The 25,247-nt window shown below is 41.9% G+C and overlaps 1 protein-coding gene across 1 annotated transcript in view; it reads right to left on the bottom strand.

Annotated features, from left to right (window-relative positions):
- Positions 1–25,247, bottom strand: part of UNC5D (unc-5 netrin receptor D) — a 73,927-nt gene that overhangs the window by 5,598 nt on the left and 43,082 nt on the right. The window contains exons 8-13 of the mRNA XM_086477272.1: positions 19,515–19,700; positions 17,107–17,484; positions 14,601–14,685; positions 8,753–8,921; positions 6,785–7,012; positions 3,661–3,810 (exon numbers count right to left, since the gene is read on the bottom strand). Coding sequence (XP_086333398.1) covers positions 3,661–3,810; positions 6,785–7,012; positions 8,753–8,921; positions 14,601–14,685; positions 17,107–17,484; positions 19,515–19,700 — 1,196 coding nt within the window. The remainder of the gene's footprint in view (positions 1–3,660; positions 3,811–6,784; positions 7,013–8,752; positions 8,922–14,600; positions 14,686–17,106; positions 17,485–19,514; positions 19,701–25,247) is intronic.

Genomic DNA, 25,247 nt, shown 5'->3' with positions numbered 1-25,247 from the left:
AGGCAAGGACGTAACACGTGCTCCCTGTAGGCAGCTGTAATTCCTTCAGTATTTAACACTGGTCGTTATAACCGGGTGACCTACCCACTAGTCACTTGTCAGAATGAGGTGTTTAAATCAAGCGAGCCATGCACTTAACTCTTAGATCAGTTTGTACGTGGAAGCTCACCTAAGAGCGTACAGCTCAGGAAAGACGCTTTTCTTCACTCTTGCCTCCTATAGGCAATTTTTATCGGACTTTGGTTGCAATCTTTCCTACCTATGCGCTGGTAATCTGAGAACATCCAGCTTCAAAGATCAGCCTCACCCTATACTTCATAAAGTCCAGTCAAGGCTGAAGTAGGTGCAATATCGTTGCGCTCATAGCTGATACGCAGTTTACTGCTTCTTGAGAGTGACTCGGGCTATCTGTCATGGTGCACCAAGTGATAACGATAAGCTCTGCGTTTAGATCCCAAGTTGGTAGCAGTAGCAAGAAAACATTAGCGAAATATTAGAAGTGGAGCGACTGTAATTAGATTTTTCCAGAGTAATCATCTCTGCTTTCATTCAGAGTGGAAGAATCACTCAGCTGAAAAGAATTATATGAAATATAATACAGGGGGGACGATGAGTGTTTAAAGTATTCCAGAAATGCTTTCAGTTTTATTCTCCCTTTGTAATGAAGCTCCTAGCAGACAGAGGGAATGTAAATCATAGCTACGGACAGACACTGGATCCTCCAAGAGAGCAAGATGCTAGGACGACAGCTGCTTTTAACCCCCAAAGGTGCCTGTCTGCCTCCTTAACATGCTTGTCACAGCCTTTTCCTGCTCTTAACACCCAAGCAGTTTTTAAGGGTTCCCCCTAGTTACTTGTGAATGCGGTGGGAAGGATGCCAAGCACTCAGCATCTGCTCCTGCAGGATGGCCAGGACAAACAAATGCACTCAGCATAGTCTGGAGAAATTCTGCCTGCCACTTGCCGTTAGCTGCTTTTATGCCACAGTTCTACATGATGGTTTAGTCATCTGTTCAAGCCTTGAAGCACGATCTTTACTTCTCTGAGAAATCATTAACGTAAATCTCCCCTCCTCATACTATCTGATAATGGTTTCATTTGGTGGTCCAAAGAGACAGTTATGGAACAGGCTCTTCTCAGCTGTTCTTGACAACCAGAACAGCCAGCTTGTTTTTAAAGCATGGTATGTAGGACAGAAAACAAGTAAACACTGGAAGAAACTCCACATGAAGAAACAGATACGAGAGGCTGGAATGAAATCAGAGCTGTCAACAGAGTTGGGACATTTCACAACACGTTTCACTGAGAAGGAAATACAAAGCCAGTGTCAGTTCTGCAGTTCCCGTTAGAAACAATCACACTATTTCTCAGCTGTCCAAGTCATCCAAACTATACTCAATTATAAAATGTAAATATTTATTTGGCTTCAGTATCAGCACTGTGTCAGGCCATGCTGTCAGCAGATGTTTTGCACATTTTTAACCCAGAGTGGCTGCTGAGAGAATGGGTGCTGTGCCAGCCGTGATCAAAACCCTCAGCAGGTCTGCCCTTCTGTCCTGCCTGGAAGCAAGCGCCGCACTTAAGCGATCTTCTCTGGGTTATGGCTCCCTCGCCTTGACATTTTGGGGTTTGTTTTTATCCCGCAGCAATAAATTTAGTAGCTACTTTGGACTGTACCACTTGTGTTGGATTCAGCAAAGTAAGGTCCTTGCAACATGTGAAGATTAATAGAGAGGAATTGGCAGTGGCTACCATATCTTGTTTTAACAGCACCCTCCAGTTCAGTTTTGACTGGAAACTCTAGACTATTACTTGCCAACAGAGAACAAAAACACCTAAGTGCAATACACCATAAGCAATATATTTCTTCTTAGAAGTTGTACACAGCATTAGGAAAAGTGCTGAACCGCACACAAAGTATTTTGAGGCCTCTGAGTCACTCTGAGAACTTTGCAGGCACCAGGGACTCACAACCAGCAAAGGAGGTAATGCCCCACAGAAATAACAGCTTTGCAGAAATTACCAGGCAGAAACAATCCTCCCTGAATTCTTAACTACAAAGGAACGTGGAGGCCAGAGCAGTAAAACCTCTTACTTTTGAAAGTTCTTTGCAGACAGCACAGTAAGTGTTGTTTTCTGCAGGACACCTTTCTAATTTATCATACCGCAGCGTTATTTGGGTTCTCAGGGTCTGCTCCTCCTGCTGCCGCTGCAGTGCCTGCCTGCAGCAGTCTCGGCAAACAACATGAACAGGGATTTCTACTGTGCCCAGTACAGGGGCGTGAACGCGTTCATCCCTGAGCAGTTTTATATTCTATTACTAGAGCCGTTTACAGAAGTTGCTTTGCTGCGAGGAAAGTCTAGGGGGTTTTCACCAAAGTAATGCAGTGGTTTTGAAGCAGTCACATGGTGAGACGAGGTCAATTAAAAATTTCCTGATTTTTTTTCTTCTTTACACTGGACATTTAACTACTATTCATTCTGCATGATGGGCCTGTGGAAGGTGGTTTGTCTGCCTTCTAAAGCACTCAGAAGAGATCGACATAAGGTAACACTACAAAGATTTAGTACAAATCTATTGAACAGTTCTTAGAAAGCAGTTTGCAGAAAACACTCTTTCTAAACTGTGCTTTGAGGTTGATTTTTAGTCTATCATGAGATTCATTCTCCAGGGTTGGACAAGGGATTAAGAGACAATAAACTAATCAAAGCTGTGTTTCTAACATGGTGTGGGGCAAAACTCAATGTTTTGATAGGTTCGGTGCAGTAGTCGGGCATCCCAGTACTGACTGGTTTGTCTTTTAAAATGCAATTAAGCGAGTAGAATAAACAGAACACTTAAAAGCAAGCTGTTCTTCACGTGAAGCTGAAAATGATTTTCATTTCTTAAGTTGTAGCATAAATTATCCTTACATTCTTAATGATACAAGAATTTATCTGGATATAGATCAGGGTTTATACATTTCAGAGCCCATTACACTCATGTTTTTGAGAACGTGGCAACACATAAAAATATTTTTTTTTGCCAAAATACTGAATGATAGATAACTGTTTCTCTGCTTCTGGGAAAAGGGAGATTATACAGTCTAAGTTCTGTGTTTTAAAAGGCCAGCCCACTCTATTTGCCAGCACATCGCTTATAATTTCCAGTAACCAACATACTTAGAATTCTTCTTTTGTTTTGATTTTTACTCTCCTGTCTTCAACAGCCTCTTTAATTAATGTAGTACAGAAAAAATAATTTGCTTTTCCTCAGTTCTAATTCTTAGCATATGCATGCTGTAATTTGAACTCATGACATTTCAGTGATTACATTTAAATGTCATTTTCAGCTATATATCATCGTTATCTCAAATTTGCAATGACAAAGATCAAAAACATCTTCACGAGTGATCAATTTTAACAATATAGGCCTTCAGTTGGAGGTGCCTGAAATGAGGGGAAGTACAAGCTTGCATTTTTGTAAAATGAAAAACTTAAAGCGTTCTGTTATATATGAAATCTGTTTGTCAGAATCATAAAGCAATGCGTTTTGTTGCATACTCGAGATTAAAACCACACCTTTCAAAAATAAAAGGTCTTATCTGGGTTATGCCTATACCAGTGAAAATGCTTAACTTCCCCTGAACTCAAATGTAAACAGGTAAAATTAACAAGTACCTGACACGCAGTAAAGGGTTTAATTCTCCAGAGGAAAGGAGGAATATCAAGGACAGATATCTGAAGACTGAAGGTGTTCCCTCTGAAATGCAAAAGTTTTGGTTCTTCCAGTAATTGTCCTCCTTGGAGTCTTTCATCCAAAACCACTTCCTGCAATGGCAGAGGAGGAAAGAATTTTTTCAGCATTAGGAACAAACACCAAATCTAATGAAAACTCCTCTTTCTGGAAGGTGCCTGGTTCCCCTGCAGCACATCAGGGTACAGCAGTGGGCATGGCTGCACGGGGCAGGCGATGGGCTCTGGCCTTCAGCAGTTAAACGGAGGGCTGGGCATTGTCAGCTCTACTTCCCAGTACGTTATGGTGGGACTTGTGACACCCAGTTTCTTGGTGGCTGCCTCAGTATCGATACCCACGTAACTTCAGACTAGGAGCGCAGTACTCGAGAAGGAAGCTTGCAGGGTATTGCAACACAGCAGTGGCTGTCTTCACATTTTGGGGTTTCAGGCCAAAGCCAGCCAGTTTTTGTTTTTATTGGACGTTACTCGTGTTTGATCGTTACTGTTTTATTGCGTCCCACAGGATCACCATTACAAAGGAGAAGTTCACCAGCAGTTCATTACCCACAGAGCTCTCAACGCCAGCGTGAAGAGGGAAGCAAGACTATGTCAGGTAAAGCTATTTCCCTCCAACGAGGAAAATGGAAACTGGTTAAACTGAGACATCATTGTAATTTGGTCCCTCTTCTGTTCTGGAATAACACAACTATCCTTGGGATCTCAGTTAAGCTTTTGAACAAAAAACTCCTACAGGTTGTGTCTAGTATTGCTTACACACTTGACAAAGCTCAGCGAGGTGTTTACCTAAGGGACTAAAAGGGAGATAGACAACATAAGGCACGCTGGGTGAATAGTCTGCTTGGGTCCAGATTAAGCTGACAGCCGTTTTGGTGAGAAAGTGCTCTCAGGACTTTGAAGAGCACGGAAAGAAACACACCCCAGTGCACACATTAGACAAAATGCTTCAGTTTCATTTCTCCTCTCTTGGACATTTTCAGAATTACTGGACAAGACCCTAAGCAATCTTGGAAGGGCTGACTTTGAGCAGGAATTTGCACCACAGCCTTCTAGATGTCTGTTCCAACCTAAATTTTTAGATAATTCTGTGAATTTAAAACGTAACAGTAAAAAAATCACCTCTGCCTGTATTACACAATGTTTATTCCTGTACTGTTACAGTACAAGTAACTAGTGAGGAAGGGAAGTTTGCAGAAGTCTTTAAAAATCAGCTAGCAAGCAGTCTTCCAAAATTACCTTTTTTTATCCACATAAATTATATAAAATCTGTGTACACTGAAAAGGTTTAGTGCTTGTCAGTAGCAAAGTTATTGTTAGAAGAGCTACTGGATCATTGTGACCTTCTGAAAATACAATGACTGTTAGAGCTTTGTGAAACTATAATAAGGAATTTCTATTACAAACCAGTTTACAGGCATTCAGTGTTTTTTAACTCCCAATGACTGGGTCTATATGAAAGAAGGAGTAAGAAGGGAGACTTTAGTTTTTGATTTTCAACTGAAAGGGAGTAGCTTATTTCATAACTATTGTCAAAAGTCCCTGAATGTGTTGGAATTTTTTTAAATGTAGCATAGTTGTATAAATACTGCTCTGCCTTTAATAATGCATGTGGTCCTTAATTCCACAAGCGTCAGCAGGACTCTGGCAAAATACAAAGGACTTGGTTCTCTCATATTTTGAGAGCCAAGAGTTTCTGAACACACTGGGAATTGCATAAAGGGCAACGTCAATGTTAGACACGTAAGGTAAGTTTTCACACAGGGACAAAGTGAAAAGTTGAGGCACTTTGTGTCTTTTATAGGCGTGCACTGTCAAGGATTAAGAGTGTCAAACAAAAGTTGGTAGCCCAGCTCCAGTACTTTATCCAAAAAAATCAGTATTTTTCATGTTCACCACTTAATATTTACACTACTATGAAGTTGATGCAGCATGCTTTTAAGGGATGTGTAATTTCATAAATATACAAATTGGCTCATTAGGTACAAACACCCTGTTCTAATTTCTGGGAATGTGGAAGAGTACTAATTGTTCTTCTAACAATTTTCTGCAGACTCATCCAGGAAAATATTGGTAGCCCACAAGTTGTGTCAGTGTTACAAAGGGTATAATTACAAAGCTATTGTAAGTCTTCAACAATCCTTTCAGTGGCTTTGCTTTTATTAGAAGCACATAGACATTAGTGCGCGCTTCACTAAGATTCATGTTTCTATTCTGTACGGTAGGAAAAGGAAGCAAAAATTCATCTGTCACAACTGTCTTCATTTCACTTCCCAAGGGAAAGCCATTTTGTTAAAGCTTCTGAGTTTACTAAGGCTGCAAAAGCCAGTGAATTTCATTGTTTTGTCTTGGAATACCATGTAGGAAAATCCTGCTAATTTTAATCGCCACCTGGGGATTGCTTTGTGTTTTGGTTTGCTGGGGGTTTTTTGGTTTTGTTTTTGGGTTTTTTTGAAGGGGAAATGCATGATTATAATTTAATTTTTGTGTAAAAAGATGGTGAGGCAATCTCTTTCTTCCTGCTCAAATTATAAGCAGGAGAGGAAATCCTGAACTGACCAAGGACAGCGTAAGGGTAATGAGCGTGGTAAATACTGTACACCAAACGATGATGACTTACATTTGCTGCTTGTAGTGGAGCAGCACTCTGCTCCAGATGCGGGCAAGCTCTGCCTGTGCCACGCAGTAGCCAAGGCACTGAGCCCAACCTCACACTGCTTGTCAGCTGTAGCTCTGCTGTGTTAGCCGTGGCTACATGCCCTTTGGTTAGGCTAGATGGCGGGCAGAGTGGGTTTCCATCTGCCTGGCAGAAAATGGAAAGACAGTCTGGCTGTCCTAAAGCTCTTGCAGTGCAAACCCACAAGTGAAACAACACTGCGAAGGAATTAGGGGACTTAATCCAAGTAAGCAGTGGCATAAAAAATACAGTATTTTCATTCGGTGTAGTTCTGGACTACTACTGCTGCCCAGGGGACTGTCCCCTAGAACAAAGGAATGTTACTATTCTATGGAAAAAAAACTAAAAATAAATTAACAAAGTGCAACCATTTACCTGAAATGCACAAGGTGTGTTATCCATACAATATACTCTCAGATTGTAATCCAGAGAATTGCAAGACAGGCAGCCAAAAACCGCTACTTTCAGCTGTCGAACGGCACAGTCAGAGATCGGTTCTCCAATAAGAGCATAAGTTCCAAAGCTGTTTAAGAGAATGTGACAGGCATAAGGATCCAACAGGCAGTAGCAAGAAGTAGTTTCCTCTTCCACAGACATCACTTCCTGCAAAATGAAATTCAGGTTTAAAAAATAAAAATTAAAAACCAAACAAACATCAATAGGCCTTGAAATAGGAGTCATGACATGATTTGTTTATTTTCATTCAGCTGGAATGTGAAGTATTTCTGAGAGCCAGTCTGCACACACTTCATGGTCACCTCAGGGAAGGGGAGGGAAGACTATACCTATGGGAGTAAATACTCCCAATTTAGCCCTGAGTCAGCGAGAGGATCTATGGCAATATGTTATGCAGAATTCAATGTGTACAGCACATAATAACAACAACGATGATGCGTAAGCAATTTTAGCATCTTTTTTCAAGTGCTCTTGACTTTCTAGCTAATTTTTTTCCCCAATGTCAAGTTAAGAAATTACCTTGAAGATTAAAGTCAATAAGCAAACCTTGAACAATAGTTGGTATTTGACTTCCTTTCAGAACATCCGTTACAGTTACATTTACCTTCAAAAAACTACCCATCCCACCCCTTTGCCTTTCATGCTCAGTTCTGCATTACGGCATCACCAGATGAGGAGCTCGAGCAGCGCACGGGCCGGCGTTACACTGCTCGTTAATTCCAGGGTGTCCGTAACCAACACCAGGGGTGCTGACTAAGTGTGGAGCGAGCGCAGCTGAAGAAGGCAAGCTAAGCTGAACTTGCAGTGATTTAAACAAGGGTGACAAACCACACTGCGGTTTAGAGCAGTGAAAGGACAGGGGGGAGTTACGGTGTCCGTGAATGCTTTAACTACTGTATTTTCCCCTCACAATGCAATGAACCGAGTAGTTCCAGCTGCAGCAGTGCCATAAAATCTGACTGACTATGGATTTGTGCCCAGTTACCGGGTTCTGTGGTTCTAATAACACCTACAGCGAACACTTGATAGTTGGGACATTCAGCACCTTTCTATCCTGTGTGGATTTCTGTAATGTTGAGTAATGGTTCGGTTCACGCTTCAGCCATCCCTTCAGGAGCGTTACTAGTAGGCTGTCTCCCCAAATGATGCAGAAAGTTTAATACATTTGAGACTGCTGCCTGCCAAGCAGTTTCAGTCGAAGATGGCCAGTGGGCTTTAAAAACTGCAGGTGGACAGTCACAAATGATCAAATGCCCATGTCACGAATACACAAAGCTTAGTTTCCCCAGTAAATCAGGATTAGAAAATACATGTTCAACTAAAAAAGCAAACTATTTCATTTAATGTACAGTAATCCCTCAGAGGTTATGAGCATAGCGTGATCACTAGATGCCCATTAAAATGGCAAGCACAAAGAGACAAGATTTTTAAATGAGGAGGATCCTTCTAGGTTTAAAAAAAAAAATAAACTTGAAGTGTATATTTTTAACCACTTCTATAACTTTCTTTATGTTGTGATAAGTTCTTGTGTGGACATACTGATCTGTAGTGACGTGAGTCTCTTTGGGACCTATATTCTATCAAAACAATGTTTTTAAAAATAAACGCTTATTGGCTCCATTATTAAGTGATCTGAGAAGATGAATACTTTCTCATGCCACATGGCCTAGATCATAAAATTGACCCTTTTTTGCACGTATTGTAAAATAGTTGAAAACAGTTTAGCTGCTTCTTAACAAAATGCAAAATCTTTTTTTTTTAAAAATTGTTTCTTGAAGATGTCCATTTCAATCACCTACATAATCTTTGACCTGCACCTGCATGAAGAGTAATCATGTTTCCATCACTGGCACAGCCTTTTAAGCGGGAGGGCAGGTCTGAACTTACCTCCCATTTTCCTTGCTGGGTCCTTTTTTTCAAGTGAATATTCCAGTGCTCTGCATTTACTTGCGCGCAGTGTGGTATCGTCAGGGCAAAGGGCGTGCTGACAGCCAGGTCGGAGGGCCCGCAGGTTACTTCTGGTCCTAGAAGAACGTCTGTGCCTTCTGGCTGTAGGCTTTGGGGCAGGGGGAAGACAATAATGTCTGTCAGGCTCTTCTTAATAGGGAGTGAAAATTTACTTTAACTGCACATTTTTAAATATTTTAAATACCAGTTAAAATCGAAGTACCTCACCCATCATACAGAAAAGGATAAGCAAGCCAATTACTGTGCCAATTTTCATGTAGAAGCAGTAGCTGGAGATGAAACAAAACTATTAGGTCACATCTACTCAAATTGTTGGCTGGTCAGTTTAGGATTCTGGTCTTTAAAATACATTTCAATTTGCTTAAACCAAATACAACACAGAAATTGCTCTATACAAGCAAGCCTTGCTTTATGCACCAGCTGGTAATATTACCATCTAATTCTGCCTTCAAAGGCTGTCATCAACAATGTTTTCACAGTAGTGAAGATAAAACAAATTATGGTTTAAAAACACAGTCTCATAAATTTTTCCAGATTGAGTGTGATCTCCCTGGTTCGAAAACACATTTATATTCAGCAGAATGAACAAGCTCGGTGCCTTAGAGCAGCCATCAGGGACAGGACCTCTTTGCTTAAATTTAGAACTCTGCGAAGCAGATGTGTGCAGGTGGGCTCCACTACAGTCAGGGAGATCCCATCAGCACAACTGAAGTCTGGGGATTCATCTAATTAGAATGTAATCACCTATGTTTGGTTAGATTAACTGCTTGCTGAGTTATAAAGACGGAGTATCTGACAAGAATCTTTTCTTCATGTTCATTCAACCCAAAATTTAGTCTTGTCCCCCCATAAATGCGTCTCCTGTACCTCTTACAACGAATACGGTGCAGAACCAGCACCAAAGGGGATGAGACGCACTCGCTCACACACTAAAACTAGCAACGGAACCCTCTTGCCTGGTTGTTTTTTGTGACTTCTAAACTGGACATGTAGTTCACTCTTAAAATCAAAGCAAATGGTGTTTCCGAAAGGAAAATAAGGGGAAGAACCTCAACCAAGGTATAAATAAGAAGACACAATAACAAAACAAGATACAAATGAGGAGAAAATCCCTGCTTAAAAGTTCAGGTACCCTTCCACGGCCGTGTCACAAGCTGACACCACCACCACCATTGCCCTTAGCTTTGCAACAGCAGCGTGGCCACAACCACCGCGCCCCGTACTGCCTGGGCTGAGCCCAGCGCTTCGTGGCTGTGCTGTTAAATTCTAAATTACCCAAGGTGGCTTGGCTAATGCGTTTAAGTGAATGTAGCTCTTGTGTCGGCACACTTACGTGTAGCCCTGCACTTAAATCAATCAGATTCCCATCCTGCAAACTGGCTTTGCACATCTATCTAACGGCACCTGGGGTCACATTCTCAGAGTAACTGTAACAGTAGGTGCCCAGAAAACGCCGTTAAAAACCACCATTCTCACCAAAGACTTGAAACGTTCTAACAACTCCAGTGACGTCCCTTATGAAGACCACACACAAGTATTCGTGAGACGAAGATGAGAGGGGGAAAAAAAGCATGCTAACAAAAAAGGCCAATTCTGCTTTTTCTTTTTCAAGTGCCGCAACAACAACTGCTCCCTAAGCCTCAGTGCTTGTAAGTGGTTGTAGGATTCTAAAAAAGCAAAGCACAAACACAGCCTCTGCTACAGCTTCTTGCACAGCGCGTGCGTACGGGGGCAGAGCAGCGAGCACAAAGCAGCCGGCGCTTGCAGGCCCTGCTGCAGCAAAGCACCTCGGCACCGGCAGCAGCCTGACTGCGCTGGGAGGCACGCGAGGTTTGTTGAACCGGCGTCAGAATGACTGCCTTAAGCAAACTAACACTTCAGGCAAAAAACTACTTGCTTCTGCTTCTGCCTATGAGTAACAAACAATTTTTCACAACTCCTGCATTGCTAGGAAAACACTGGTTTTGCACAAAATGCCATCACGTAACACCAACCACCGCTACCCTTTACAAATGGTATTTGGTTTCCTTAAAAATAAAACCTTCCAGCAGTTTCCCCAAATCACCTCCCTTCCCAGCTAATTTCAGAAATCATCCAGTTACTTACAAATACAAAGAAAAATGTCTCAGAATTATTAGAAACCCTCAAGCCAACTTTTATACATATTTATTTCTTAGAAAGTTATTCAGTTTGTATGCTTCCTCTCTGCTGTACCTCGGCAAAGGCTGCTGCGTTCTACTTCCTTATCTCTGATTCGATGCAGCTGCAGGAAGGGGGTAACAAAAGCATATTTCCAGAGTGCGAGTCAAACCTTAGTTACTTAACTTGGTTGGTGCACTTCTATCCTATCTCTCTCCCAACACACACGTCCTTTGACAAGTGGCTGCTGGTGACAAATGCATAAAACAGGGGGACAGAAGGGAGGTGGTGGAATTTTGCTAAAGTTACCTCGAGTACAAGGCTTGAGAATTCATCTTCAACACCAGGAGCAAAATACAGGTTATTTTGTTCTCAGCACTGCACCCTCAGGAGACGTGAATCCAAGAGATTTAGTTAAGCTACTGGTGATGATTCCCATCAGAAATAGCTCAGTTTTTTTCAAGCATCAAGAATGAAACACAAATATACAAGATACAAAAAGAATTAACGTTGGTAGTGGTAGGAGAGTCCTGGTAGCAGCCTAGCAAAGTTGATGGGAAAGACAACTGGGAGACTATGATTGTAGGCTTGGTGCCCTCCCACCCACCTCATTAAGAAAGAAATTAAAAAAATGAAAGCGCCAGTCTCTGAACTGGTGACGGCTCTGGGCACAGCCACCGGCAGACTGCCAGGGTCACCCGGCGCAACTGCCGACTGCGTACCGCACGGCGCGAGCGACAGCAGGGCTGTGTGTGACTGACCAATGACAAGCTCGTCTGAGAGGAGCTATTTAATTGCTTTTAGAGAATCATTCCCCTTGTAGAACATATTGGACAAACATATGGGAGTTCTGGGAATTATTTAATGCCAAATGAACTGAAATCAGTTAATTAGATGAACTCTCACACTTGTTGCAAGTAGCAAGAGTCTTCTGTGTAACAACTGACGTGGTATTAAGCCTCTCAGGCAGCTCTGAGCCATTTATTGGGCAAGGTGGGAAAGGGAAACATTCCCAAATGTGAGCATTTAATATTCCCATTGTTGCACGGTAAAGTAAATCAGTAACCAGATCTGTGCCCTCAAATCCATCAAAATCGAAGGTCTGTAAGTTTTCCAGTAAAAGACAGACAACTAGTCACTACTGCTCAGCAAAAATGAAAAAATGTTTTTTCTAAAAAATACTACACTGGAAAGAAACATCAGGAATTTCACCTCACAATATTCTGCCCTCTACAAAGTATTAGTAAAGAGGTCTCTTGCATTTAGAGTTTCATTTCAGTTTAGAAATTGCTGCTAGAAGGAAACTTGTACCTGAAGCCAGAATGCTGAGAAAATTTTGTGGGGAGGATCTGGTCCCCCTGGGAGAGGTCTGGTGCCACTCGATACAATGAGGATCTCGTATGCATCTACTGATCTGGTTAGCTTTTGTATTAAATTCAATTCCACTGACTACCATACGATGCGGACAAGGTTTCATTCCGAAATTACAGTTTGAGCTACTTCCATTTTATTGGTGATGTATCTTCAACCTATGAACTAGAGAAAAATCTGTTCTCTTTCTCTACTCTGCTGTTTTACCCTTCCTCCACATCCAAGCACCGTGCCGGTCCAGAGGGACAATCATCTACGTGTCAGGGGTATCTGCATGACAGACGGTGTGCTGCGGTACTCCTCGCCATCACCTTCCAGACCCACGTACAACTCGGGCACCAATTCTGATCTGCTGGCGCCTCCTCCCACCCTCAGAACACAGAAGCCCATGGGCAATAAGCGAGACGGCTCCCTGCATGCCAGCGCAGTCTGCAGCTGCTAGAAAGAAAAGAAAAGGAAAAATCTCCCTGTGATTGGTTTGCTACCTCTGCTTCTGCCCACAAAAAAAAGGAAAACAGTAGGCAAAATTTGCTGCTTGTTTTTAATTAACCTATTTTAATTCATTTCTGCAGAACCCTTGCAGATAAAACAGCTGGGTTTTTTTTTTTCCTTCCTTCCTTTTACATATCTTAATCTTTCATTGAAAATGATCAAAAACCTATGGCAGCAGATGGGGATGGAATAGGAAAGTTTTCACAAAGGAGTTCAGATATCAGAGGAGAAAAAAATAGATTGCACTTTAAGTTCTGAAAAATATTTCTAGGCTTTAAAATTTATAGGCAGCTTTGCATCTTTCAGTTCTTAAAGGAAAATTCCAGCAATCATTTGGCTATGAGTTACTGTAAGTAAATATTTACTGTATATGCAGTTATTTTCTTCTTTCCACCTCTCCTCAGACATACCCGCCAATTTTTCAGGGCTTTTAGCTGAACGTATATTTAAGGTGCGGGAGAAAAGAGAACTAACTGCTGTGAAGAACCATAACAAACTCTCCTGTCTCCAGTTGTACAACCTGCCCTTGATCACTACCTCTAAAACCTGTCCCACTCACATGCACTCAAAATAAGGCGTAATCAGTGAACCACTCTTCATGTGGGACCAATGTCTCCTGAAATTATCCGTACATTAATCAATTAAAGTATGCTCTACAGATTATTCACTTAGCTCTGTCTGGAATGTAAATTGTGGAAGTTTGAGAAGGTCAAGAAAGTTATTTAAGAATTTTGTTTTGGTTGGGGGCTTTTTGTTGCAAAATTACTGTTTGGAGTTCCTCACTGCAACTTGTAAGACTGGATGTAAAGGCAGCACCAATAAATCTGTCGGTACACTCACTGATCTACAGTTTGCCAGCCTCATGCAGAATTAGGAGCAGCAGAAAGACTCAACATCAAAAACAGAAGAAATGAATTCAAGAGAAGTTTAGATTAGAGCAAGGAAAAGAAGGTCAGAAAATGTAACTGAAGAGCCTCAGTGGAATAAAGCCGCATTATGGAATTAACGAGCCCTGTTCCAGAATCCGCACACACCAGATCCTCAGCGAGTTTAAAGCATCGTTGGCGCTTCTCACCAGCTGCAGACATGGCCTTGTACTTACCGAGATGCAACCAGGACACAGCAGCTGACACCTGGCAACAGCTCAAAAGCAGGACTGTAGAGTGCTTTCCAGTAGCTTATTTCATTTAAATAAAATTTGATTATCCCTGTCACTTTTCGTCCCACTGTCTCCAAAGATTTAGCAGCATGGTCCTGAGCCTTCACTTATTCACATCATCCAGGCTACCAAACATCTGTCACGGTGTAACAACAATTCAGAACCTGCATATCCCAGGGTCATTTGAACTGATAACCTGGACAGTGAATCTTAACCTGCTGCCTGCCTGTTATGAGGGTCTGTGGACCCAGAGGTTCTTGAACAAGGAGTTAATGACAGCCCGTGTGCTGTTAGCACTCCGCAAATCAAAAGCGATAAAATCATTGACTCGGAATTCAGCGCTTATTGTACATCAGGCTCCTTGAGGAATCCCATCCTTCAACAGCATCTGCAATAATTCCATGTGATTGCACAGAAGCCTCGCACAAAGACCAGTTTTGCTGTCGTTTGTACAGGTACAGCAAATGTCCCAACAGGGTGGTCACACCAGGAACAGGAAGATGGAGTGACTCCTGCGCATTCCATTCCTTCAGGCAGCGTTGCCAAGGAATCTATTGAACGAGACAGATTCTGGATGCGTGGGGGGGGGGGTTATGTGCTTCTTACCTGGACTCCTTTTGAGTGATGGCAAGATAGATTTCCCACGAAGTCTCTTCAGGAATAGCTCCATGTGGTATCAACAAACTGACTCCTACAAAAGAGCAAAGGCAGAACTTACCTCTGGGAAAGGCACAGGACATACAGAAAAATGCACAACTGGCCTCTGGTTTACAAGACCCAGAAGGGCCATCTACTTGAGCAGAAGAATGCTCCACTGAAACACTGCTTCTGACTACAACAGTATCTGATGAAAGGAAAATACATTATTACTATGATCCACACAGTTACTAACATTTAACTGTCCTAGAGCCTGGAATTATATCAACTCATATGCCTAAAAACTTCTTGCTCCAGCAGAGCTCTGAAATAGTTGACTTCCCCCGGTTTGTGTTGTTGCTAAACAACACTGGATTCATGGTCTACATGTGACTGAAGGCTTCTCTTCATCCTTGGGTACAGGCAGACCCTTTGTCTACTCCACTTACACAAAAGGGAATAATTTATGGAATAATTTATGGAAACAAGAGGTACCATCAGCTGCTTCCTTAAGGCTTCCAGCAAGAGTGGTTTGTAATCTCAGCCGTGACAGGCTTTTATCTGATGCAGCAAAAGAACAATCACTTTCACGTTCCCTATTCGATTGCTCTCGGTAACTTTAAGTTAGCCTTCGCAGTTTCTGGAAGGTGGTTAGGGCAAGCCAGTTGTGAAAGATTTTAATCATTTGTTGACTCTTTCACGCTTACTTGCCAAAACGCCTCTTAGCGGTGGCGTGCATCTTGTCACTGGCATAGCTCCATGTTTTACAAGACGTGGTCACGGTATTAAACTTTTATTAAAACCTCTTTGCCCCTTTATAACTTTGAAATCAAATCTGATCACTCTAGGATCACAAGGAATCTCCTAATGGAGAGAGAACCTAACCAAATTGATCTGAATTGGCATGGAAATCACCATACCTTCTTGTTCGTCTGCATAATCACTAGTGAATCCAAGCGATAAGATTTTCCTTTTACTCCACTAGCACAATTAGACGTTAGCAAGGATGCTTTCCACTGGGTACCAGTGAAATGACAGTGTCGTAGAGCATGTCACACGATGCAGAACCTCAGCTAAGTAGTGACATGACTGCACTACAATTTACGATTGGCCAGCCAATGTGGTCTTACAGACATAGGAGCAGGAAGTACATAAATTGCAAGTGGACCAAATATGTATTTAAATAATCTAATTGATGGGACTATTATTATATAAAGTAGCTAAATACATAGTGTGAGGGACTTCTTTATGACTTAACTGACATAGTGCCTCTACTTCGTAATACTCATTCCTGAACATAAAAACAGTGGGTGGAGAAATGAATACATTCCTTGTGTTGTGTATGACTGTGCACTAAACACTGTGATCAGTCTTCTCTAGAGACCACTTTTTTATGGTAACCTTTAAAGCACCCATTTTATGAAACATAAAGGGTAAAGCTCTAAATCATTCAGTTCGACCAGGTACTAAGAGATAAGCCTGGACACACTACTCAAATGAAAACAAAGTTGAATTTAAAGTGAATAAAGATCACCAGAGTTCGAAAGGTATCCTCTGAGCTAGCAATGGTGCTATCTGGCTGTTTCTGCTACATTTGCCGTTTTAAACAAGAAAGTAGCCGACATAAAGAGTTTTATTCCGTGTGATGTGAACATAGTGATGCAGCGCAACATGCTGCAGGACTACGATTTTAACATCCTTCCTTTGATTCTAATTTGGTGCCGTATGTTTTCAGCTAACGTAACAAACAGTATCTTAAGTCTAAAATACATCTTGCAAAACTCTGAAGTCGCAAAACAAACCCTATTGCTTAAACAATGCAAATTGAGCATCTCGCTGCGATGTTTCGGTGCATAGCCCAATCTTGACACGCCAGTTGGCTTTGAAGTGCCCCGCTATGGAAATCTGTCAAGCTATTAAGCTAAAAGAAAGAGAAAACCAGAAAGCCAGGAGCAAATGCTAACGAAACCCGCGCTAGAGTTTCTGCGAGCGGAGGCTGTTCTCCAGAGACGTCTTGTTTGTTATATGCTGCAGACTTCAGTACCGTAATGAAGCCTGACAATGTTAACACACTCGGATGTTGATGCGGGGAGAGTCTGCTTTGAATATGACCCCATTACATAAGACTCCAATCCAAGACTGACCTCCTTCCTGGGGAGCCCTTCCTTTGGTTCAGGATCCAAGTAAGCAACAGCTTTGATTAATGTGACTTTCATGCTGAAGACATCAAGAGAGGCAGTAATTTATAACAGCTCAAATAGGCATAATGCCTCTTGACTACCCATCCCAAGCTTTCTTCTGATCCGTCATCTCCTGTGTGGGCTACATGCTCTACTTCCCAAAATCTGCATTAAGAGAGCCCCTACTCTTTCTTTTCTTTCCTGTTTTTTGATTTAGTTATAGAACACTACATCAGGCAAAATAGGTTTAATCTAAAATTATTTTATATGCTTTTAATGAGAAGGGATCTACCCACCTGTGTTTGGAACCACTAAACGGCCACCCAGGTGTCCAAAAATGGCAGTTGTCTTCAGCTCACTTGTGGTTGAAATAGAAGACAGGTTCTGAATATACGTAGCCTTGTTTCTAGCCTGTATTGTACCAAAAGCTCTGTTATTCCCGTGAGGAAAAGTTCCAGAATGTGCCTTTCCATGATACTCAGCCCTCTCTGTCACCCCCAGGGACACCATGAATGAACTCTGAACTTTGACTTTGATGTCCGACAGCGGGTTGAAAAGCGACGACTCTGTCATGAGCTCCTTGTCCATGGGGTCCTGCAGGCAGATCGGCCCACTGTACGTTCTGCTCACTGTCAGGTCAGGCTGCATGGAGGAGTTGAGCAGCAGGGAGTTTCCTGGCAGAACGAAGCAGATCAGGGTCTTAGTTTCTGTGTCAAGACGTTAAACCAGAAATCCCTTTCTGCCCTCTCCACCGTTCCCTTTTTGACTTGCTTGTCCTTCCTGATACTCTCAGTGCTCAGAACCACGTAAGGAAACGTTAAAAAACAGATTAAGCAATGTGATAGATCTAACAGGTACTCGATCACGATGCGTTCTGCACTTCAGGCAGCTCCAGAGTGCACGAATCCAAGAAGGAACAACCCTTTTGGTTTGGATTCGGGTTTGTGTGTATGCCTTTTTTCTCCCCCGCACTCCCCCCCCCATCCTTTTTTTTTTTTTACATTAAAGCCCATTGGGTGAAAACACATCTTCCTGCAGACCTTTTCCATGAGCTTACACAAAACGATAGCTTCATGCCTGAGGGAAACTGGGTTGAAAAGAAAGTGGGACAAGAGTAATACAGGGAAAAATACCACGGTTATTCATTTAGGAGCATTTTAGCTCAGAAAACACTCTGATAAAAAGAGAAGGAATGGATAGACTCAGGGCTTGAATCCTTAGCTGGTCTGATCTTTTTTTTTTGATTTTGTGGGGTTTGTTGTTTGGTTGGTTGGGTTTTACTAAATAGAAGTTTTCCAAATAAATAATTTTGTGGAAATTAAATATACTGCATCCTGGAAAATGTGATCACTTTAAGGGACTGCAAGTTGGGTTGCTAACATTATAAATACCTTTCTCCAAAGAACAAAATTGGGATCACACTAATCTGTTGTCAGAACTGCTCTCTTTTCTCAGCAAACTGAACATAGAACCGGCCTTTTTTTCAGCTGAATTGTTTAGTTTACAAATGCTCTTATTTAAAAAAAACACCGACAGAGAACGGAAAGTAACTGAAACTGAACTAATAGCATCCTGGCATAAGAGACATTTTCATAAGAGGTATTTTCAGAGCATCCAGAACTAATGTTTTTGAAACATTAAGTCGAACAAACAGTTCCCCAGACTCAAATCAAGACATTCATGACAAACTAAACAACAAAAGGAAAAGTTACTGTTTGAGACAGTCGTTGAGAATTGCATGACTAATTAAAGGCTTGAATTTTTAAATGAACAAGCAAACATCCTTCTGACGTCCTTGTCTACCAAGCCCTTTTCCCAATTTCTTGCAATTTATGCTTGGTGAGGAATGTCTCCCAGAAAATAAAGTACTGTAAAAACAACAACACAAAAAAAAACCCCAAACCAAACAAATTTAATGTATTTCACTTTTCTGAGAAGAGACACAGGGATACTTTCGCACCCCACCAACACACCCACCCACCCACAATAAGGCAGGTCTCTGTTAGAATGTCAGTACAGAAATAAGGAAACGTTCTATTTTAAAGTAATCACCATTTGTATTCCTCTCCACCTTCCTGTCCAAAGGAAATAATACTCTAGAAAACATCTCAGTGCTGCTTGTGGTAAAAGTAAATATTTCTTCCATATTTTATTGTATTGGTGGCTTTCTGAAGTTGCCTTTTTTTTTTTTTTTAAATCAATACATGTTAACACACATTTATTTCCCACAGACCTCATAATGTGGATGTTTGCACGCTAACAGCAGTTTATAAAAATACTTAAAGCAGAGTTTCTCAAATTAACAGTGAAAAACTAATCACTTCTAATGGAGTAAAGAAACCAGAAGATCTGTAACTGAACTACAGGCAGGCTTTCTGGGTTTGTCTTGATTTGTTTTGGTTGGTTTGGGCTTTTTCTAAGTCACAGAGGTCGGCATAGAAGCTAGTGACAGTATTTCTAAAGCACTCAGAGTGCAGTCAAGAAAGACGATGTATTTGTCCAAGTTGCCATGGCAGATCAGTCGCAGAGACAGTTCTAACCACCAGATCCTGTTCCTTGTCCTGCAGCTGCCCTTCCCTGGCTTTCACCACATCTGCTCAGCAGTGAGCTAGAATGCCCTCCCACAGCCAGGCATCGAACATGAGCTCAGTATCTCTTTGCAGTAGGAGCTCTGGAGAGAAGAAAATAAAATCACAACACTAACCTTGTCTGACTGTTTTAAAATTAAATGTCTGGAAGCCTCCTGTCAGTGCAGATGAATCAATCACATCCACGCCGTACTCACTCTGACTCCGTCTGTAAAGGGTAACACCGACCACCAGCACAGCTACAGCAATGACTGCTGCTCCCAGGCCGGAGTACAAGGCAATGTCACTGGCTGTCTCAATATCTGAAAGGAGAAAAGGCGCGTACCGAGTCAACAACCCCCACGAAAACGTTCTGGCGGGCGCTGGCTGGCTGCGAGCAAAGCGGGTTATACGAGGCCACAGACCGGGGAGGTAAAGCTCGAGACATGAATGTGGAGCAGATCACAGCAGGAGAGTGGAGCACAAAGTGCAGAGCAAGTATCTGAAAGCACGAGCAAAATTCCCGACGCATCAGTCCCCGTAGGTGAGCTTACGTTGTTTTAGGGGTTGCACCGTGGTCTTTGCAGGTTTCGGTACGATGGGAGAGGCGGCAGCAGTGCGCTTACCGCTGAACAGCCGCCCCTCTCATCAGCGGGCACTGCTAGCTTGGGCTCCTTGCTGAGGTGTGCCATCGCTGCCCAGCCCAGCCCAGGGGAGATCATCGAGGTATGGCAATGCAACCCTTAAAGGGAGGACGTGGAGCAACTGGAGGCAGGGAGGGCTGCTTTAGGTACCAGCAGGAGACTCATCTCTTGCCAGCTTCCAGGGACATCTAAGCTTTAGGTTTGAATTCTGGAGCTAATCCAGGAGGTCATGAATTCTCTAAAAAATCTTACGTGCCGAATTCCCCTTCCCCTCTCTCTGTTTTCTGCGTGAGCTTTAGTATGAGAAGGAACAGTCCATCCTCTGACAGCCCAGAGAGGGGCTGAGGAGATCCCACATACCTTCTCGGACTCCTGCAAGCAGAACAGGTTGCAAACCAAACCTTCCCCGTGATCACACCCGTGGCATTAAGCTTACAACAAAGTTTTCTAAGACTTCTGACTTTTACAGCAAAGAAAAAGAATTCATTGCTTTGAAAGAATGAATCCAACTGAAACCTGCAGTATTATGTAATTGAATTATCCAGTCCCGCTATTCTAGATCTTCTGGGATTTGGGACCACGTACCATGAAATTAAATTACTTGGCAAGTACACTTAGTGGGTCCTTAGATAGCTCCCTTAATGCCAAACTCCAGTTTAGAGGAAGAGATAATCGTGTGTTCACCCTATACATCATCCGTTACCCCGCTATGTGGTGCGTCTGCTGTCAAGCGAGAAGCACTTGTACAGAAAGTGCATTTATTCATAACAAACAACAGTGACAAAAAATAACTAGGAAATCCAGACTACTCAGTATCAGCAAATAAACTGCAATGTACAGAAACAGGGTAGGAATTAAATTCAGCATTTAATAAATAGCCAATTACGGAAATTACTTAATTAGTATTTGGGAGGAGGCTTCTGTTGCGCATCTGTTTTTCTGCAGAAAGTCAAATCATTTTATTTTAGCTGAATTTTTAAAAGGAACATGAAACTTCAGCCCATTGAGATGAAAGAAGTGAGTACCTACGGGCAGCATCAGAAAAGCTGGTTTTCCTGGCTCACCAGTTTCTCATGGGAACGGAACGCCTGACCCCTGACAAGCGACTCTGGGGAGGGAGGGCAGCTCCGCGCAGCAGCCGCGCACCGCCCGCTCTCACCGAAGGGAAACGCCGTCTGCACGGCCGCAGTGGGGAAGCGGAGTGCGCCCACGCGGCTGCAGGTGGGCCGGAGCCCGCGGGAGGTTTGTGGTGGCCAAGGCGACGTGGCTGACTCTCACTGGGGAGCTGAGTCAAATCAAATGAACCGTTCGGCTCAAACATCGTTAAGAGAAAACGCCCTTTCCACCCCCATTCCCAAACTGTTCCTAGGCAAGCCCAAATACAACATTCCAACATCCTTTTCCACCCAAAATAAACATTTTGATATCAGTTTCACTAGAACTGCTATTTGCAGAAAATACTTCTGCAAAAATTCCACAAAATTTTCAAATAACCTCATACTGAAAAAGGTTTCTGTTTTTAACACACTTAGAACTTGCTGAGAAGGAAAAAGAACCACCAACAAAAAAACAAACCACAAAGTTTCCATGGAAATACCAGCTTTCAGAAGCAATCCATCTTCTGTGGCATGTCACGACAAGCAATCACAACTGAACAAACTTGTAAGTAGCTCTTAGCAGCTGCTTAGGACATTACAATTGCCACAAAGTTCTAATGAAAGTTAATAGAGAAAAAGATTTTTTTCTGAAGCTTTTTTTTCCATGAGATGCCACCTTGGAAGTGCTTTAAATAGAATTTTAAGCATTTGTGGTTCAGTTTGGAATTCTAGAAAGCAGTGGCTGACAAAGTAAACGTATCAGACTAAGAATGGGAAATGCCCACATTCTCTTACATCAGGTGGAAAAAGTGAAGGCGAGAAGACGGGGTCACAAAGGAGAGCCTGGAGGTACCTCAGAGCAAACCAAGACAACCTGAACCCCAATCCAGTGCCTTAATCATATACTGGTTCACCTCCATTTTACTCTCTAGTATCAGGTGCAGAAAGAAAAGTACAGAAACTAATTACAGTTCTATGGCTTCCAATTTTCCATTCCCAAGCTCTATTGTTGTTACAGGGAATTAATTATGAAACTATTGTTGACTTAATTTTTGTGGGTAATTAGTACAATGAGTAAGGCAAAAGAAGGAATGCTGTGTATCCCCAGGGGTAGAAGAAACCTAACGGCAAGTGGGCTCTTTGCCTTTCTAGAGAACCGTAGTAAGCTGGTAGTTACTTCACCATAAAGCATCTTTAAGTCCTCCATTTTGATCGTTACTTTAAAACAGAAAAGTGCTGAAAATTTGAATTACCTCTTCTACCTTCTTGGCATAATAAATTATAGAGTCCGAAACATGCAGAAATAACCCATCCGTAAAAAAATTACTGCCACCATAATGGCAACAGGCAGAAAATAGAGTTGATCTTTCACCATCAAAACCAGAACATAAAATACCCCAAGTTCTCACCTGTGAGTAACTACAATTTATTACTCTAAATCTACGTCAGTAGTTCAGCTGCTTCGTTTCAATTGATTCAGGTACCAGACAATTAAGTTTCACGCTTTTCTAACTGCACAAGGGTTAAAGAGGAGAGGAAGAGCACAGAATTTAAAAAATGAGAACAGTTTGAGCTGAGCAACATTTTTCTGGAGAGAACAGCTTTGTTTTCAGTGAATACTTTTAAGTATCCCTAGAACTTGAATTTGACACTTTTCTGTAAACAATGTTATTAAAAACTTTTAGTTAGTCTTTCTGAATTTCCTCATCTTTAATAAAATGGTCATTTTATTCTCTTTTTCATAGAAGACCTGAAAGAGTTACTCAGGTGTTCCCACAACTACCCCATTGCAAGAGAAAAAACCCACCCCCAAACCTGCAGCAGCTAACGCACGGAGTTCAGAGGAGAAGGGTAGCCTTGTCAGAACTTGGCAATTTTTAAAGAGCTTTATCTTAAGCGAGTCAAACAAGAGTGACATGGCGTTTCTTTGAATTGTTCCTATGGAACGCAGCCGCTTAAGAAAGAGGACTTCCACTTTTATTTAGCATGTTAGTATTTCTTCAGAACAAATACTGCTTTTTTACAGTAAATTTAATCTCTTCACCTTTCTATCTTTTCTTATGGACAATTCCTCTTCTGGGAGACTAGAAATTAAAGAAAAAAAGAAAAGCATGGCAAATCTGGGGAACGGGGCAATTTTCTGCTTTTATTTTTTCCCAGAAGGGAACAAAGTGAAAACCAAACAAACAAAAAAAGAAAACATTTATAGTCAACCAAGTACTGTTTAATGAACTGCCTCCTCCCAGCCCACAGCGGGCAGGGACTCTGGTAAAGCCCCATGATTTCTGCACATTTCAGTTGCAGGAGGCAGGTTTGCGGTAACGGTAGCCTGTATTTCACTCCACTTCCTGACGCTGTTACACAACATTTATTGAAAGCACATTTGATGGTAATGAAGTTTCTATTAACTATGATTAAGTTTCGTAAAGCACCTGAAGATAATTTAAGATGTGCAGGAGCAGAAAATGAAACATTTGGTTTAGTACATTAGGAAACTTAATTGATTAAATTATCTCATTTACAATAAGTGCTTTTCAGGAGCTATGCAGGGCATGCATTCCCCCCATCTACCATTAGAGTTTGCTGGGAGATTTGAAAGGTTTTTCCAGCTTCCCGCCCTCCCCCAGTTTTCAGTCACTCTCCCTTTTGGAACCCCGTAGCCACTTGAAGTCCATTTCTCCATATAGCCAGTCTTCGAGAACAAGGGAAGTCAGCGAATCATGTACAGGTTATTTAGTAGAACAGGTTGTTTCTCAATTATCTTCATAATTGACTTTGATTTTGCATCATTGATGATTCATGCAGTCTAACACCAAGTTCCCGTTTTGCTGAATGGCAACAAGCTGTATTGTATGTTTCCAACCTCCCAGCTGTAGAGAAACCTTTCATTCTCCTGGTCTCTTATCTGCTAAAATCAATTCTTCCATTGAAGTTACTTTTTTAATACATCAGAAAATAAAGCGGTTTGACTGATACTCTTTCAGGACTATCTAATGAAATGGGAACTGCACAGATAATCCACCAAAAACGTATCAATTGCCCGAGCTCGGTTCTGACACAGACCTACTGTACGTGACCAATTAGGAGATGATTCCAGTGAGACAACGACAAGACAAAATTAAAACCACTTAAACAGCCACGGCAAGTGCAGCACGTTTTTGAGCCACCTAAATGTGATTTTGTGTATCCTTAGAAATAGTTAAGAACTGGAAATGTAACGGAGAAGTACTCCCGTGCAAGCCCCATACATTCAGACCCACTGGACGGGTGAAGGGGGTGGCTGTCACACACCCCACTGAGAACAGGAGCTTTCCAAAAGCCAAACACCTTTCACCCACCGAGAGCCGCAGCCATCTTGGGCAATCACTGTGCTCCTCTGGAATCACTATTCTCGTTGCATCACATTTTTGCTGCAATTCCTTTGCAAACAGTTGTCTGTGGATTCCACGGATTTGAACCTGACCAGTTCCTTTTGAACTTGTTTTACCAGCAGAGGAACCCTCTGGGATCCAATAGCCGGACGGGACTTGTTCAAGCCAGCAAGGAATTTTGCTGCAGAATGTTCTGACATTGCAGTCTACAGCATGTGAGCTTAAAGGAACTATGGTTCCAGTTAGGATTTCCAAATGTTTTCCTAAGGATTTGTGGCCCAAGTTCCATAAAATTTCTCAGACCCTATGCCCCTATATCCTGGAGGAATTCTCAGACTTAAAACCTACATATTTTATAATACCTAATAGAAGAATCTGTCTTCAAAGAAGATACAAACAATTGCATGCATTACTTCTCAGTACAGGTGGATTCTTGTTTTAAGTCCTTCAAAGGAATTAACCCAAAAATGTGTTTATAAATCTATTTGCCAAAATTCAAAGACACTTTTTTGTTGAAAAAGAAGCAAAAATCCTCAAAACTTTGTTATGAAAGAAAAAGGCAATGTCTTTGCTTTAAAACAAATAGGTGTCACAAAAATTGTGGGTTTGATGAAATGGTTTCCTTTTTTTTTTAACCGAAATCTTTCAGTTAGTCAATTCACTCCAAATATGCTGCTCTAAACTAAAACTCCACTGAAATCAATCCAAGACTAAGAAACGTCGAGGGCAGGATAGAAGCCCCCCAGGCAGTACGTAAA

The sequence above is a fragment of the Leptosomus discolor genome, chromosome 23 (genome assembly GCF_034619465.1).
Source record: "Leptosomus discolor isolate bLepDis1 chromosome 23, bLepDis1.hap2, whole genome shotgun sequence".
NCBI classification, from domain to species: Eukaryota; Metazoa; Chordata; class Aves; order Leptosomiformes; family Leptosomidae; genus Leptosomus; species Leptosomus discolor.
Note: the sequence above shows the minus strand (reverse complement) of the source record. Positions and strands in the feature narration are given on the sequence as shown.